At 35.2% G+C, this 17,935-nt stretch overlaps 2 protein-coding genes across 5 annotated transcripts in view; one reads left to right on the top strand and one right to left on the bottom strand.

The window, feature by feature from the left end:
* Positions 1-17,935, bottom strand: part of LOC142339644 (uncharacterized) — a 615,633-nt gene that overhangs the window by 416,613 nt on the left and 181,085 nt on the right. The gene's annotated exons all lie outside the window — the stretch shown is intronic.
* LOC142339645 (uncharacterized) overlaps positions 1-17,935 on the top strand; it is an 82,985-nt gene that overhangs the window by 64,410 nt on the left and 640 nt on the right. For 2 of the 3 annotated variants that reach the window (XM_075389834.1, XM_075389833.1), the window contains exons 8-13: positions 7,260-7,465; positions 9,637-9,766; positions 13,296-13,402; positions 14,011-14,181; positions 16,061-16,279; positions 17,322-17,499. In XM_075389834.1, the coding sequence (XP_075245949.1) occupies positions 7,260-7,465; positions 9,637-9,766; positions 13,296-13,402; positions 14,011-14,181; positions 16,061-16,279; positions 17,322-17,499 (1,011 nt within the window). The remainder of the gene's footprint in view (positions 1-7,259; positions 7,466-9,636; positions 9,767-13,295; positions 13,403-14,010; positions 14,182-16,060; positions 16,280-17,321; positions 17,500-17,935) is intronic. The other variant, XM_075389835.1, reaches the window with a different exon arrangement.

The following is a 17,935-nucleotide window of genomic DNA, read 5'->3' as shown; positions in this document are numbered from 1 at the left end:
AAAGGCCAATTTCCGGTTTTCGGCACTCGGGTCGTCCCGAAGCACCGACTTCCGGTCGGACTTTGGGAATGAAAATATCACCAATCGAAAGCCCTTGAAAAGTTACACTAACCCTCCAAAAATCATAGAGCTACTACCAATACTCCACGAGCAATTCAAATTTTACGTTCCGCAGCACGGGCGTGCGCTAGTTCCGTGCAGGTTGGTGTGGGGTCAAATTCGACCTCAAAATCGGATTCCCCTTACCCAAATTAGTCTTTCCCCCAAATTTCAGGTCAATCCGACTTCCACTTTTAGTGTTAACTATTTCAGTGTTAACTATTTTTAGTGAAAACTGCCTATTCTTATTTCAAAATGCTAATAAATTTCTCCCACAACTTCCTAAACCCTTCCCATGATCATGTGCTACATTACTCTGGACTTAATACCCATTGCAACCCTTAGTTCCCCGTGTATCATACTCGAACAGTCATTTTTTTTTGCTCAAAATATCGAAAACCTTCAAATCACGCCACTTCCGGTGTTAATAGCTCGGAGTTAGGTGGTCGGATTGGCCCGAAAGGTATACCAGCCTGAGACGACCATTGGGTGTACATGCCATTAAAATTTGGTAAACGTCCGCTTAATATAACTTCCATGGGGGGGGGGGCGGGAAACATCGGCTTGGTGGTATTTTCATAAAGTGGATAAGTGAGCATTTTATTTGCTTTAAACAAACATTTTCGCAACTAAGCTTCAGTCTTCAGATTATCGTTCTTACTACAAGTTCTTAAATCTATCCTCTATCGAAATGGACAGTCGTACATACTTCGAGATCATCTTGTACTTGCGTTCAGGGGTTTACCCCAGGAATTGTCATTGGGTCGAGAAAAACAGCATTCGCCGCCGAAGCCGAAAATTTTATACAAAAAATGGTCATTTATACTTGGTTGGGTCCGATATTTAGGTACTACATCGTTCAAATGCTCGTACGAAGATATCTCAGATGCACCGTTCTAATGGCCACCTCCCCAGATACAAATTAATGCCGTTAGCTAGTCAAAAATTTAGTGTTATGCATCTTAAAGTATGGTGCGAAACGGTTATACGCGATTGTTCTACTTGCAATGATAATGCCATCTATCGCCACAATAGAGGACAGATGAATTTTATTTCACAGGAAGTCCTCGACCGAGTATGTCGCGAGATGGGTCTAGAGAAGAAGAGAAGATACTGTTATGAATTGTTTAAAAGGTAAGAAAATCATTTTTTCGTACAATAATTTCATATATTACGACGTCCAATTCTTTTTAGTTGCCCTGAATTCGACACCTCGCAATACGAGCCTATTGCATTAGACGTTGCTCATCCTAAATACAATTGTGTTAGTGCCTGCCTGTCGACCATTATTACGGGAAACCGCACGCAGGCGGTTAAATTTGAAAAATTATTTGTCAAACTACGCACTGGGTCCGATAAGCACCTTTACGACAGACCCGGCAAAGTAATTCTATCTAAAGGGATCGAGGACGTCGAATTTATCAGTACAACAGACCTCAGACTATTTGCTCGACGCTTCCGTATTAATATTTATGTATATTATGACTCTGGCTACGATGAACAACCTTACTATCTCAGTCTAACTGGGACTCACAAGGGATTAATTCGAGGCGGAATATTTCTTAAATTCCAATTAGTGGAGGGTACACCGCATTGTCTGCTAATATACCGCTGCGACAAGAAACAAAGGCATGAAAGGTAAGTTAATACTTATTATACATACAACTTATTTATTACGTCCAGTATACTACTTATTTATTAACTTAAATCCAGTTTTGCTTCCTTTTTTTAACTCCTCCTCATCTTTTTCTTCTTGTTCAACCATCAAGCGCACTGCAGAGGCCATTTCGAGGTCCTTTTTATCCAATTCGGCCAAGTCAATCCCCCCCGTTGCCGCCATGCGCTGATTGACTTTCTTTACCTTCTTTTTCTTTTGTATATTAATAACTTTTATTTGTTTCTTCTCGTTATCTTTTAGCGCCCCACCAGTTGCCGCCTGTACCACAGATGTTCCCGGCTCGAAAAGTGAAGCTGGGGGAGAAGGAGGTGGCGCGGAGTCAGTTTCAGGGGACGTTTGACCCCGATTTCCCCTGTATGGAGAAAATTTCATCCCTTTTAGGACTTTCTTTGTATTTTTAGTTCTTGCCATTTTATTTCCCGAACTATGCTATTTTGTTTATGTATACACCTCAGTTTAATCAGGTCTCCTATTTATCTCGTCGATCTGTTTTGACAGTCTTTTATTACTAAACCTCAACCAATTGGTTATGCCTTTATCCGGTTTGTAACTTTGCTTACTTGTGTGCATATTTGTTTTAATGAGAATTTGGGGCACCATGTGTTTGCTTTCAAAAGAGTACTTAAATTTGTTCAATTTAGCTTTGGTGTTATTATCTTAATTAGATTGTCCTAATTGCGAGCTTTCTAAAGAGCCTACATACACACACTTTCGCCGCTTATAACTAACTATACTCAATTTCATGTTCGCTACAGCTTTTGTCTAAATCGAAATATGTCTTATGGTGTGATTGGTAATTAGATAATAAGACCTGAACTTCGTTGTTTTAAAAAATCACATCTGAAAGCGGATTGGTAATCATTGGCCAATTGTGGACGAAAGGACCAAGTGGAAGGACGTTAAAATAAAAATTTTAATTGAATGCTCGTTTTGAAAGGACGTCAATTTGGATATCAAAAACAATCTTTAATTAGATAAATTGAATTTATATAAAAACTTCACTCTGTCCTGATAAACTTTATTCTTATAATTCACTTAATATTCTGCTTACAACTTGTATCAGGTTCATATTTGCGTCTGAAAGATATTGGTAGGACGTTAAAAAAGATCAAACAAACAAAATGAAAATAAAGGGAAACGAAATTCAATCACTTAACAAATTAGTTACACCGAAATTTTTATAAAAAATTTAAAACCACAGCAGTATAGATCAACTACAAAGAGGATCAAATTAAATTGCAGCTTAAATTGGTCTCAACGATAAGCAGTCAGAAGCCAAATGAAAAAATAATGGTTCGAAAAGATAAAGAAAACTTGATAAAACTAATTGGTTTTTGATTCTCTCTCAAACACTGTTCTGAATTCTTCGACAAATTTTGATGTTTTTGTTTTTTCTCGCATTTCACTTCAGTTATTAATTAATATCCACAAACTCAAAATCCCTAGAAATCATCAAGTTTGCATCATTTATCAACTTTACTACATCATGATTTGTTTTAATTGAACTCCTTCAGCCGTGGAAATTGATTAACAACTTTTAACACAGTCTTATAACTAACATGCTTCGAGAAAGCTTAATTCTGATATAAAAAGCGCAGAAATTATGGTTACTTTAAAATTGTGAAATTTATGTACTGTATAGATGAACAAAATAAAGTATACACTGAATTTATTTACGTTTAATTTGAGCAATTGTGACATTAATTTGTGGACAATAGTCAAATTTACCCACAACTGATAAAATTAAATAATCGTGGATAAATTTGACGGATGTTTCCACTTTTGGGCGAATTTGAATTAGTTATTCCTGCTGTCAGTGTTGTTAGCACACTCTTTTAATTCTAATCCTAAAACATGAGTTGGGGATAATGTTTACATTTTCTATTAAATTTTCTCGATCAAATTGTGCGTTTGGCAATGCAATGAAAAATCAATTCTCGAACGTTTTATTAGTTTCTTAAGATCCAATTTAGAAACAAGATTACTAGATCCATCTTATCGATATATGCTACTTTCCATGAAGTGCTCATTTTTTAGTGGAAATGTTAAGAAATTATCAGAATTTTTACTTTCTTTGTACTCATGGTTCCAGAACTCACAGTTGAACTCTCTGGATTTTCTGTTCAAACCAGTTCAAGCTGGTTTTCCTGTTTTTGTATGTTCCAGGAATCTCTGAGGGTCTGGGATTTCTCGGTACACGTGCGACTCTAATTTGTTTTCGAGTCCCTGTAAAGGCTCCAAATTTCCGCAAAAGGGTCACATTTGTCTGGACTTGTCGCCAGATTGTTGTTCCGACCCCCACTTTAGTGGCGAGGAGGAACTATATACTCAACTTGGTTTTTTTTGTGTTCAGTCCATTTTGGCCGATCGATATATTCATCGTAAAGAATTGTGAGTGGTATCCTTGAAAAGCCCGTCCAGCGTAGAGTACGGAATTGAAAAGGATTAAAGGATTTTTTTGTCGATTTTCGTGTTTTACAAGGAGTTATCGAGGTTTAAAGTTTTGTGAACATTCGACTGTTTTTGTTCACATTTTCAGTAATTTTTGCAAACATTTGGCACATTTTCGCTAATATAGTTCAAAATAAGATAAAATTCTTAAAGGCAGAGTGTTGTTGTTACCGATAGAGATCGAAGAGCGTTGCTGAATTGTTTGATTGAAGTTTTCTTTTGGCTAAAATTTTCAAAATTCAAACTTTTTTCATCAAAAATGGCACCAAATATGTTTTTTGGTCCACTTTGTTAAATTTTGCCAGACTTAGTGACCCCGAAACCTTGAATAAGACTCCCTAATCTCAAAAAAGCGCTAGTTGCAATTAGGCGCCGTATGAAAGTCTTCTGGAATTAAAACTTTGCCGTTTTTTGCAGATTTACCTCGATAATTATACAAAATGCATCGTTCTTTTCTTTGATATTTAAAGAATTCCACGCAAAAATTGGTCAAACTCGCAAACAATTGGAACATTTGGTCGGTTTGCTGATTGCGCGACAAAATCATGGAGATGATCGACAATATCATGGATTGTTAGAATCAGAGACTTTTTGGTTTTTATTTTGATGCAGCCTTTTTTCAAAAAATTTTATTTTGTTTTTTTAAGGTTAATTACTGACAGCACTTTTTATTCATGGCTGCATTAATGACAGCTCCCATTTACGTAAATTTGAGGCCAAATGTAGATACAATTTATTTTCAGAGAACCAAAGGGTTTTTATGGCTTTGAGGATAAGTTTTAGTAAAATTTATTTAAATTCTTGTCCTTACCCTTCAATTGTTATTCTTTTGGCTGTCAGATGTTTAAGTTTAACCACTCAAAGATCTAAATTTTTTCATCAAGAGGTTCAAGTGAACCTTTTCTATTCATTCGGTTGTTACCTAATGTCTCTTATGTTATTGAATGTATTTGTTTTAAGGAAATTTCTGTGGTTTTTGAACTTGTCAATTTTTTATATTATTTCAGTGAACCTTTTGTTTATTCTCAGTAAGTACAAGTCAATCTTTCCTCTGTCTAGAATACAAACTTTTTAATGGCCGATTGTTCTAACAGAAGGTTTTCTTGCTTTTGGTACTACGAGTTTTCAAACAAATTTTTCTGATTTTTTTGCATAATTGCCCATTTTTATGTTGTTTTTGTTTCTTTTGTAAATTGTCACATTATTTAACAATCTAACTAAAAAGAACCTCACAACATTTGGAACTGAACAGAATTTTTGTTTTCCTAACATATGATTTGAAAGGCTGCGACACCGTTCTCTTGCAGAAAATGGTAGAGTTTTTTTTGCCCTTTATTTGTTGTTAATATTTGTTGTCATATGCCAAATATTGTGTAACTAAAGGTCTCAGTGACCAACTATAGATAACCAAATGAACTTAATAACTGATATCGGTAAATAGCTGATGGTTGTTTCGACTTTCGAAGTAAAAAAAAGAGTAATAGTAATCTTCAACTTTTTGTGGTTTGCGTTTTTTTTTCGTATTTTACAATGCTGTATCATTTTGGTAAATTAGCCTCATTATTTAGAGCTCTTCTTAATGATTTAATGAATCAAACAATAATTTTTCTAATTTTTAAACGTTTTAAATGATGTCTTCAGGGCTTAGACAATTTGTTTCAGAAGAATTTTGTGAAGTTTAGATATTTTTCAGTTTTTGTGGTCCTTTTTGTTGTCATTTTGTGATAGTCGTTTAACAAAAAGATGTTACGATAGTCAAAAAAGAGAAAATGAAGATTTTATATTCTCGCGGTTAATATCTTATAAATTTAAAGGCTTCAAAACTGTGGTTTCGTAAAATTGTTTGTGAAACTTATTAGTTCAGCTTGTATTTAATGTTATTTTGTAGTCTTAAGATTTAGTCTCATTAATAACAGTCGCAATTAATTTTCCGAGTAGTTGCAAGACAAACTATCTATTCTTTTAGTCGAAAGCTTTTGTTGGCTATGAATTTTGAAAAATTTGTTTTTAATAAAAAAAAGAGATATTCCTGATAAATTATAGCCAAGCATCTCTTTATACAATTCACATCATTTGTCTATTGAAAAACAATTTGCTCTTCATAACGGTTTTTTTCCTTAAATGTTTTATTTTTCATCTTGGAACAACCAGTTTTTATAAAACCAATTTTCGTGATTTTTGCATATTTACCCCTTTGTAGGTTTTTGTTCTCTTTTCACAGTATCACAATAATGGGCGTCATTTGATTTACAATTTTTGTTACCTTCAAAAAATGTAATTGAAGATTATTGTTTTTAGTGATGAGCTTAATATTTAATTGATTGGGGGACATCGTTTTCGTGCATAATTTTTCGTGCAAATTTTTAGTTTTTGCCTGTACTTGTCGCCTTTTTGTAGTCGTATGACATATCCTGGATAATGAAAGGCCTCAGTCTCTATTGAGGTATAAAAGACTCTCTCAATGATTTCAATTGATGCGTAATGTTTCTAATCAGTTGAATTTAATTCTTTTTTTTAAAAAAAAGCAATGTTTTAATTAACTTTGCGCCTTTTGATCATTTCTAGTCGACTTTTTGCCACGTCGCATTGAGGAAAAGTCCCATATTTTGTTCCAAGAAAGTGCCGGTTAATCTTCTGAGTATAAATTTTGTCTGATGCCATTTTGATTTGGTTATTAGTGGTTTGCAAAAAATGGACAAGGAGTTTTGGTCGTAATTAATATTTGTAACTATTTGATTTTTTTTGCCGTCTTTAACTGGTAGTCATATTATGGTAGCCACAGGTCTCATAGGCCCTCTAGAGTAGATTGTTTTATTCTTTTAGTAGTTTGTTAAACAATATTTTGATATGTTAATTTTTTTTATCTCTCTCTCATTTGGTAGATAATTAAGTGAAAAATGTAGATGAGCAGGGTCGGAACTTAATGTGCAAACGCACATTACCGAGCCTCCTTGTTTTAATCATTATTCGAACAAAGACAAAATCCTCCAGTTAGTTAGTAAAAGAAGATGAAAATACTATGTTGCAACAGGTGACGGTTGGTTTTTGGACAAGATAACAATCAACGTGCTTGATGGTCGGGAGCAGCAGCAGGGCGCAGGAGGGAGCGAGGGTGGGGTGAAGACATTCAACTTCCCCTGTGGCAGGTGGCTGGACAGTGGACAGGACGATGGGAGGATCACGAGGGAGATATTTGCCAGTGAGCACCGGACAGGCATCGATGAACAGAAAGAGATTGTTAGTAGTTGAGGTCCTCGTTTCTGATCAAACGATCTATAAGCGCACAGGGGTTATCAGGGGAGAAGAGGGAGGACTTGGGGGGGGGGGGGGTGAGTTGCGACGAGCTTTTATTACACGGTCAAGGTCTCCGCGCAGGCAGTCAATGTCTGCCAATCCGTTGATCATGAACATATCTGATCATAGTTGATTACTTTCTGCTTCCTCAGATCAGATGCAGCAGACGTCTCAATTTGAACAAAGAATTCATTCTGCGCAACTGTAGGAACCCAGTTACGGGTTTTACCGGTTAACAATGCAAAAATTGAACTGTATTGCGGTTCAAACTTGGAAAAAAGGATTAAAAGCAAAAAGTTTTCCGTGAATTTAATTGGAGGATAGGCGAGAGTTCAAAAGACATTTCTTATAATAGTCTGCTCTAGAAATTGAGCATAACATTATAATGTACGACCATAGAAATTTTCAGAAAATTACTAGTTGCTCACTTTAATTTGAAGTTTAAAATAGGAAATGAGCTGTAAAATGTCTTGCATTTTAGGATGTTAGTACTTATTCTACGATTTCTGCAGCAGTTACCCGTCGCAAGGATTCTAAGCAAAATAATAGGAAAAGAGAGCAAAAGGCGGAATTCTAAAATTGCAACAAGGTTAGTCTTCCGCTTAATAAAGGTGGAAAGAGTGAAATTTAGGAGTGAACATTTGCTAAAAAGGGTGTAGCCAAAAGTGAACTAAAAGAATTTCCAGCTTCCCAGTTGGCCTCGATCTCACGCCTCTAATTTCATAACGTTACGCTACCAAAAACCAATTGGCGAATTTAAAAGGAGAACAACTTTACTCAGATTAGTAAGCGGTTTTTTTTGTTTAGCAACCTTATTACATGGGAGAGAGCATCTCAAACGGATTTCGGATCTATTCTGTTTCGGCCCCCAGCTTAGTGAGCATAAATATTTTATGACCCCCAGGCGCATGTGCTATTTTCTTACACAGTAACGTGCTACATAACAACATATAATCTGTAACTGGGGGAACATAAAAAACACTGGGGGGGGAAACAGAATAGATCCCGGATCTATCTTACACTTTTGTCTTGCTTGCCACCTTTCTTCCACGATTACCATATTAGAGAAATGCGAACAGTGCCATTATGTATTATGTAAGACAAACCGGAATATATAGGGATTAAGGTAATTAAGAGGTAATTAATATCCCTTTTGGAAGTAAATTCTGATATTCTTAAAAGTGCCAATTCGACCCAGGTAACGTGCCATTATGTTGTTTCCGTATCCGTTACGATAGTTTTACTGGCATACCAAATATTTGATCAATAAAACCAGACCCATATTATGTAACTTTTGACTAGATTGCATTTTACTGACATTTTTGTTTCACTTGGAATTGATCTTTTTAGATACGCAAGCTTCTGATTACTTTTTAGTAGAACAATACTTAAGTGATGATCCCATGGTAAATTTCCTGAAAAATACATGTCCAGGTTTTTAAAATTTATTTCCAGTGGGATGGTTCCATTGGTGGGAGGACGCAAAATTTGCTTGTTTTAATCTTTTCGTAAGGAAAATTGCATATTTTTTACATATTACTTCAAAATTGCATATTACTTCAAAACTCATCGAAATTGAAGTTTAACCGATTCTCCATGCTCCAAACAATAGCTTTTTCAATATCTTTTTCCATCTGCTTTTTATTGTCCACAGTGCTGATGGTTTTTGTGTCATCCGCGTATAAATTGCCTTCATTGACAATTAATTCGGGTAGGTCATTTATATAAACGGAAAAAAGAAATACTGTAAAAATTGACCCTTGAGGCCCACCGCTGGTGATTGGCTGAAAGTCCGATTTTCCCCAAGATATTGCAACTCTTTGCTGTCGATCAGTCAAATATGACGCAAAAAAACCTCAAGAAAGCACTATCAAATCCCATTCGGCATAATTTTAAAAGTATGATATCAACATTTTTTTAAAGCGAGCAACTTTCAAAAATAGAAACATAAATGAACTCACCTCTTTTAATTCCGTTGTACACCCACAGCAGGGGAAAACCGCGGGTAGACCGTTACTTTTTTCCTCGGTCATGTAATTAAGATAGGCAAATGCCCCGCTCCCTCCTTCAGCCTGTAAGTGATTTCATGATATTGACCTGGATATTGTTTGCAGTGGGACATTGAGCAGTGGAAGTACGAGAGAGGGAACGAGTTGTTGTTTGTGAGTGAGGCCAGCGGGAGACCAGTGATGATCAGGGGAGATGCCACATTCAACGCCAGAGGCTCCACACAAGATCCATTCTGTTAGTTTTTTGTAAACAACAACAGTTTTGTGTAAACAATAACAATCAATTTCTTTAGGGATAATCGATACACATCAGCAACAAACCCGTGTTGGGTAATCTTGGTCATGAATATATCAGATAGTGCAATTAAAAAATTGCACGATTCTGGAAAAATATTAAAAAGGAGCACTAAATTTCGTTTGCAGTTTATACACAGAATGCATTAATAGAAAACTAGTGTTTTTTTAAAAAAAAAAACGCATAAAAACATCGAATAATTAATAAACAATACACGAATATGAAAACTGCATAATTGCAATGATTGTTTACCGGACTGCAAATTTTCTCCGTCTATTCTCAATTTATCTGACAAATCTGCATTTTTTTAAAACGTTTTCTTTTGTCAAAATCCAATTTCTATCATAACACACTTCAAATAAGGAGGATCAACTAGGAGGATCCGTAATGGGTGTTGGCACATAATTTCCCGACCCGTTAAATGCCGAACAATTTAAAGCGTAACTGTTTACTCTATATACATATCCACAGATATAATTGATCATAGCCATGCTTCAAATATAGAAGCAGTTTGATCTGTCAAATTTTCTTAATTCCAATGACTGTTTATAGTTAGCATGATCAGTTATGATTATAGTTTTGGGCGGTACCAAAAAAGCATGAACTTGCTTATTTACCGTCCACCTTGGTGCTTTTTCTGTGATTTATAAAGAAAATTGTTATTTATTTAGCATTGAGAAAATTAAATTATTATTATTATAGTTATTATTATTATTACTACATGATTATTATTATTACATGATCAATTCGTCTTTTTTAGAAACAAAAAAAACATTTTTTAAATCTTAGTTTTCTGCTAACTTCTTTGCGTTATAAACGTTTCACGTTTTTAAAATACGAACATTGATCATCAAGAGAACTGAAAACAATCCCTCGTAAAAATTCTATTTTTATCTTATGGAGGTAGAAATTTATCAAGAATATATTTTCGATAAAACAAAATAGTTGGACCAAACCCTTCTTCATCTAAAGAGAAAGAGAAACTACCTGAGTGCTGCCCGCTTTAGTGAAAAAGATTTGTTAAAGTTCAACTGTTAATACATGCACCGAGTAATTGAAAATGATTAATCCTAATTACATGAGCTACAAATCAACCAGCGGCAAGAAAATATGTATCAAACATATATTTTGAACAAAGTTTTCCATACATAATTTGGCTAGAAATCAACAGTACTCAAGTTGCCTAATTTTTTAAACGTAAAAAAATTTAACCTTAAAATATGTCTTTTCTACCTGAAGTTTTACGTAGTATGTTCAACTTGGACGAATGAAACTTCATTAGTTTAGCGCCAAATAATTGAAAGCAGGAAAACTATAAGCTCGACAATTTGAAGACCGAAATGACAGGTCAACAAAAATCTGATTTCATCTTTTTGCTTCAGCCGTGAAAAATCTGTCTTGCTATAGGTTTCTTTTATTAAATAGAAATCTAAATCAATCCTTTGATTGATCAATTTGACTTCTTACATTTTGTATTTATGATTGATATGCTTCCCCTGGTATATAATTATATAAACTGAACTGTTGCAAAAATACATTAGTATATAAAATAGCTTACTGTGAGTGTACCGAAAACAATGAACAAATTCAAGCATAGAGATTTTTGGGGTTGAATTTTAGAATTCTCTGATGAATTCTTAAAAATTGCAATTGCATGGAATGCATTACAGCTTCCGAAATTGTCGGTTTAAAGATCAACCGCACCGAAAACAATCCACCAAAAAATTCTATTTTTTATCTTATGGAGGTAGAAATATAAATGAAAGGCAGAAAAAGTTAATCGAAGACAAAGCGTGTTTCAATCCATTTTTATTTTATCAAAAATATATTCTTGATAAATTTTTACCTCGATAAGATAAAAAATAGAAATTTTTTTGCTGGATTGTTTTCAGTTCTCTTTTGATGATCATTTGTTTGCGTGTATCTAGGTTCTACAATTTAGTTTAGTATCAACCCAATTGTATCAAAATAGTTTAGTATCAACTAAGAATTGATTAACCCAATTCATTATGAGATGCTTATGCGATACAAAATTTACTTCCCTACAGGGAGTCGTAGACATCGCTCACAAATTCTTGAAATCTTCTTGCTACCTTTCGTCAGTACAATTCACGTGACATCTACATATCATTTTAGCTCGATATTTCAAAAAACTTTGTTTTTTAAGTACTTTTAATAATTTTGTGTACCTAAAACTCACAATGACAGATGCGGGATTTTAATAACCGCAATTCGTAGAAAACGGGTTGCATAAAAACTTAATTACACTAAGCGTCAATTTCAATTACATTAACGGTGGATTTTAATTACAATAAAGGTTGCTTTATTTACAAAGTGCGTGGAATGTAATTACTTTAAATCTTCTAAATGTACTTACGCCCAGAGCGTGAAATCAAATGACAAGTCTCTGTCAGTACCTTTATTTTTTTGTTCTGAACTCTGCTCTTGTTTTCTCGCTTATATGTTTCAACAGCCGGTAACTAAATTTAAGATAAGCATTGTTCACAAAGGAGAATTGTGAATACATTTATTAAAGACTGGTTGTAAGATTCACTGACAAATAAATGCACTGTAAATTTATGGCCAATCGACCTCTGATTATTTCCAGCCTCAATTTTTCCCAAGAAAATTAAAAAAGTTTTTCTAACAAACACAAATTTCATTCCTTTTTGTTTTTTTTTGCAATATTTTTTTATTTCCACGCAAAATCTATCGAAGAGCTAAAATTGAAAACATAGCCGGCAGATTGCCGGAATAGCTGCGAAAGAATAGACCTGCCTGCCATATAATAGAGAGAAACAGATACAGATCTAAATTGAAAAAAAAATCGACGCCGCTCAAAAAAACTAGGTAAAAAACATTCAGCGATAAATTAATAAAGCTTGTTAAAATTCATTCCACAGAAGCCTCTTATTAAGGACCTTTACTGCACATATGAGTTCCTTTGACCTTAAACAAATTCAAATTAAACTTAAGTTTTAAAGTGCAAAAGTCATTTTATTGAGTGAGGTAAGTCACGTATGATCAAAATCTAATCACGCAAATAACCTAAAAACTTTCGCTAAAGCGAGTGAGAAATGACGTCACGCGCGCAAATGCCGTTAGTGAAAGGAAGAAGTCATTCAGAAAATTTGACTTTTTCAGCTTTACTGTGTGAACAAATGTAAAACGAAAAAAGAGCGTCAGACGACGAAACAAAAAAAAACCAAGAGCACCGCAATATAGCTACGCTCAGCTTACAGCTTCGCAGCTATAAAAAAGAAATTTAGATTGTGCTGGCTTAAAGTTCCCAACCTCTAAATGAATTCAGGGGGTTGGAACCATGATAACTAAAGTTATAACTGGGTAAGAAACGAGCTAGCATAGGTTCGCGGTTTTATTGAGAACAGTGACGCTACAACTATGTTGTTAATCGAAATTATTCAATAAGTAAAAACGCCTCTTTTTGAAAGTTATGGTTTTATTTTAGGCGTGATAGTGGTGAAAGCCAAGATGCAGAATGGAGTTCGGATATTCAGATCAGGTCTTCATAGTGGATACCATCTCGGCATCGACAAGGGAAAAGTCTACGCTGAGGTATGTTCACAAATGACAACATCCGTTTCCACTATCTTAATTGTTCCAGACCTTTATAATGGTATATATTAAAATTAATGTATAGTGCCAACTTTTGACTCTCGAACAAAACCTTAACCAAAGCAGAAAAAAGCATCAGTTTGCTCACACTTGCTATTCAAGACACAAATTTTGTTCACGAGAAACAAGTATTTAATCCTATCCCTTAATTTAAAAATTAACAAAGTCAAGTAAAGAAAAAAATTAAAATTGGGGCGAAATAGTCGGACCGAATTGATGGGGGGGGGGGGGGTTGTGAAACAATAATAGGGCTCAAAGAGCACGACACGATATCGTCTTTTCATAACATGAACGTACTAAAGTTTGCATAAAATTTCAATGCGGTCTGTTTGGGTTATTAATCAATCTTTTCATACAAAATTTGAAACTAACTGTAATTTGAATGAACATAAACGCACCAAAGTATTGAACAATAGCCTAATCATAGGTGAAAAAAGTCTGCCTGACCATTTTTGAAAACAAAAATTGTCTGGATTGGTTCCATCTTCTGAACTATTACATGCTGCGTGTCTTGCCAAAGATCAATGAAATTTTACTTTGTTCACCAGATGAAGGGAGGCGTGCACTGTGAGTTCAAAGTGTTGCCCCAGAAGGACAGGTCAGTCTGTCTTCAGAGTGTCAAGAGTCCCACACATTACATCTCATTCGACGCAGAAGGCAACCCAAGTCATACAAACTCAAACATCAAGAGTGAACTCAAATTCAGAGTATACTGCAGAGTTAGTCTCTCTCTCTCTTCTCTCTTCTAGATTATAACAAATATTTACTAAAATTATATCAGGGAGATTTTTCCGACAGATGATAGCTATTATGTTTCAAACTATCTTACAAACCATAGAAAGTTGCATAATGGTAACTTCTCAACCATAATGATATATTGAGATATATATTCTCAATGATATATATTCTCAACCATAATGAGTTCCATAATAATATATTGCCCACCATAACACGACCATCATTATTTGTATGGAAACTTACAAACCATAAAATGGATCATTATGGAAACTAACAAACCATAGCAAGTTCATAGAAAGAAATTTTTTATGGAACTTTATGGGACCAATATGGAACTTTTTATGGTTGGTAAGTTTGGTCAACCCGGGAAATGTTTGTTCCGACTCCATTTTAAGTTGGACTACTTACTCAAAGGGTTTTTTGTTCAGACAATTTGGCTCTACTGATATATGTGACCTAGATAGATATGAGTGATATCATAAGAAAGCCCATCAAGCCTAGAATAGTTTAATTGCAGGATTCTTTGAATTCCGTTTTTTCAGGAGTTATAGAGGTTGATAGATTTCTGACCTTTAGGTTTACTCTAATAATTTTTTTCATTTTTACTGTCAAAGTTTCGGTCAATTTTAGACAAATATCGCCAATCATGTTAAAGTTTTGCATCGTTACGTTATTTTCCCTAATTATTACTAGTCAGTAAGAGTTGCTTAATTTTTTGGCTAAATCAATTTTTTCCATTTGAGGTTAGTTTTTCTAAGCGAATTTAACCTAAACTCAGATAGTTTGAAGCAAAATCGACCAATTTCATCTGATTATTTCCGATCTTGCATCAAGATCAAAAATTATAAACTACCACCAGAACCTATGTTTTTTTTAGAAAACGGGAAAGTTAGATTAACCTGTAATTAGACATCTCAATATGAAATCTTAGGTAATCACAAGATTCGAATTAGTTCAAATCTTGAACAGATCAAGTTGCTATTTGGACTCATCTTGAAATTGCAACCAACAAAATCGGGTTTTCAATGTTTTAGTATAATCCTCAGGACCCGCCTGATCTTGTTGATCGGTAGTTAATTAAAATTTGCCCGCTCATTGGGCGCAACAACGAGATAATGAAATTACGAATTGCTTTTTCGAGCAGGCGGTAAGCAGGAATTAGTATTTTAAGCCAATAATTAGTGATGCGAGGGGCTTTTATTCGATTAATATATTTTTTTACAATTTAAATTTTCTTTTAATTCTCTCTAATTATCTCATTGTTAACATGTTTAGCTGGAAACAGTGACAAATATAAATGCAAGTATGTATAATTGCTTAAAAAACTATTTAGTAGGTAATGAGGGTGAGCTCTAAACCTGGACAAACTAAAAAATTTTACAGGAAAATTTACGAAGAAAAGGCCAATGATGAGAAAAATTAGAGTAAAAATAAAGATAAAGTAGCTAAAACGAACGGTGAAAGGACGGAAAATGACTAAAATATTTGGAAAACTTCAAACCTGAATAACTTTTTGAAATTAAAAAAATCTTCCATAAAGCCGTTAAAGTGTGGATAAATTTTCACTTTCAAATTTGGCCAAGCTTGAATATGGGTTTTTTTTTTGAAAAAAAAATGACAAATTTCAGAAATACTCAGGAATTTCAGCTGAAAAAAATAGATAGATCAAAATTGACTGCAATGAAGAACGAAGTAACCGACGCATATAGTTACGTGGTTTCGAGCAATGAAATTTAACAATCCGTATTCACAATCAGCTTCAGTGACAATTGCTAGCCTTAAAAATTACTATCAGTCGTTCATTAGCAAAAGTACGTTTTTTGCAAACCGGTTATTAGCGAATGCCAGCTTTGTTTTCAGGGTTCGTTCCGGAATCAGGGCGTAATCGTAATCCAGACCAGTGCTACCCAGACCCTCTTCATAGACGAGGACAACCAGGTGGTGGGTTACGGGGTGCGTGACGTCATAGCCTACTTCCGGGTGCACAAAATTGCCGGGCAGAGGGGAGTGCGTATGTTCCAGTCAATTGCGAAGCCAGATTGCTTCATTCAGATGAAGGGAGATGTTGTTGATGGAAATGTTAGTCACTCACCCGTCATCATTTTAGAGCATGAGCCATTTAAACAAAAAGTAATGGTTAAGTGACTCTGCTTGAAGTCACTGAGAACGTCTGGCGTTTATCGAGAACCGCGAAGCAGTTCGAGATAGTCAGAATTTTGAAGTGACTTCTGCAGAGTCACTTAACCGTGCTTAAAACACGAAACGCGCACGTTTTAAAATGACGAATGTCAACGGAAGCCAACTTCTGGCTAATTAGCAACTTCTGGCATTTTAACTTCTGGCACTGCAGTATTTCGGCATTTTAAAATGTGCACGTGAGTGTTTTAAGCACGGTTACGTGACTCTGCAGAAGTCACTTTGAAATAGTGGCTTTAAATCTCGAACAACTTGAAGCAGAGGCATTTAACCAACGTAAGCTCCATTCATAGCTTAAATTGTCTGAATTTTTTGTTAGATATTCTGTCGGAGATTATGGGATGAGTTTTTAGTAAATTGTTTTATATGCATTTTTTAAAAATAATAATCAATACGTTTGACAATAAACTATCAACAATCTTCGGGATGAAAAAATGAATGACTTCAAACATAGGTTTGACAGGCTTCTTGTAACACAGAACTCAATTGTTAAATAAGCGGCAGTGGAACAATAAAAATGAAGTGTTTCGGCCTTTGTTTTTTTTCTCTCAAGAACGAAGGACAACTAGAGTTTTGGATCTATTCTGTTTGCCCCCCCCCCATCTTAGAGAGCACAAATCTTTCTATTTTCTTACATAGTAACGTGCTATATAACAACATATAATTTGTAACTGGGGGTCATAAAAAACACTGGGGGGGGGGGGGGGGGGGACAGAATAGATCCATATTCTGCCCCCCCCCCCTCCAGCTTAGTAGGCTTATATGCCCCCCGGCACACGTGCTATTTTTTACATAATAACGTGCTACATAACATATAATTTGTAACGGGGGAGGGGGAGGGCGTAAAAAACACTGGGGGGGGGGGGGGGACAGAATAGATCCAGAGATTCTATAATTTCACAATTGACAAGTCATTGGGTTTCAGGGCATAGGGGACGAGCACTGTCACTTCTTTGTGGAGCGGAACAGACTGGAGGGGGGATCGTTCAGACTGCTGCACGTGAAGGAGAACAAGTACTTAGGACTCACTCCTGAGGGGGAGGGAATGGCTGCGAGTGAGGAGGATGTGGAGGACCTCGTATTCCACCCAGAGGTCATCGAGTGTAAGTTGCACAGCAGAAATGGGATTGTTTCCGTTTGTAAGCACCCCCCCCCCCCACTCCCCCAGCTGAGTGGGCGCATACTATTTGCACCCCCCAGACGTACGTGCAAAAATTTTTCATATTGATTTACTATGTAATGGCACGTCCTTGCAATTGAATATGATAGCAAAATTTAATTCAAAAGTGCCTCGCTCTTTATTGACAAACTAAGCAAAAAAAACTATTGATTTTTTTCGAAAAAATTAGGTTATTAGCCACGCTAATTTGTTGATAAGAATGCATTAAAATTTTACCAACTTTTTTTGTTTATTTATAACAAATAGAAATTTTTTCTGGCTGCTGAGTCTTTTAAGATCTTGAAATTTGTTCTTAAACATTTTTTGTGAGGATCTAAGGTTTTACAACAGAACCTAAGGGTACCAAACTTTGCATGGAA

The sequence above is a fragment of the Convolutriloba macropyga genome, chromosome 5 (assembly GCF_964194025.1).
Source record: "Convolutriloba macropyga chromosome 5, txConMacr16.3, whole genome shotgun sequence".
NCBI lineage: Eukaryota > Metazoa > Xenacoelomorpha > Acoela > Convolutidae > Convolutriloba > Convolutriloba macropyga.
The sequence above is the reverse complement of the archived record's forward strand: the minus strand, read 5'-3'. Positions and strand labels throughout refer to the sequence as shown.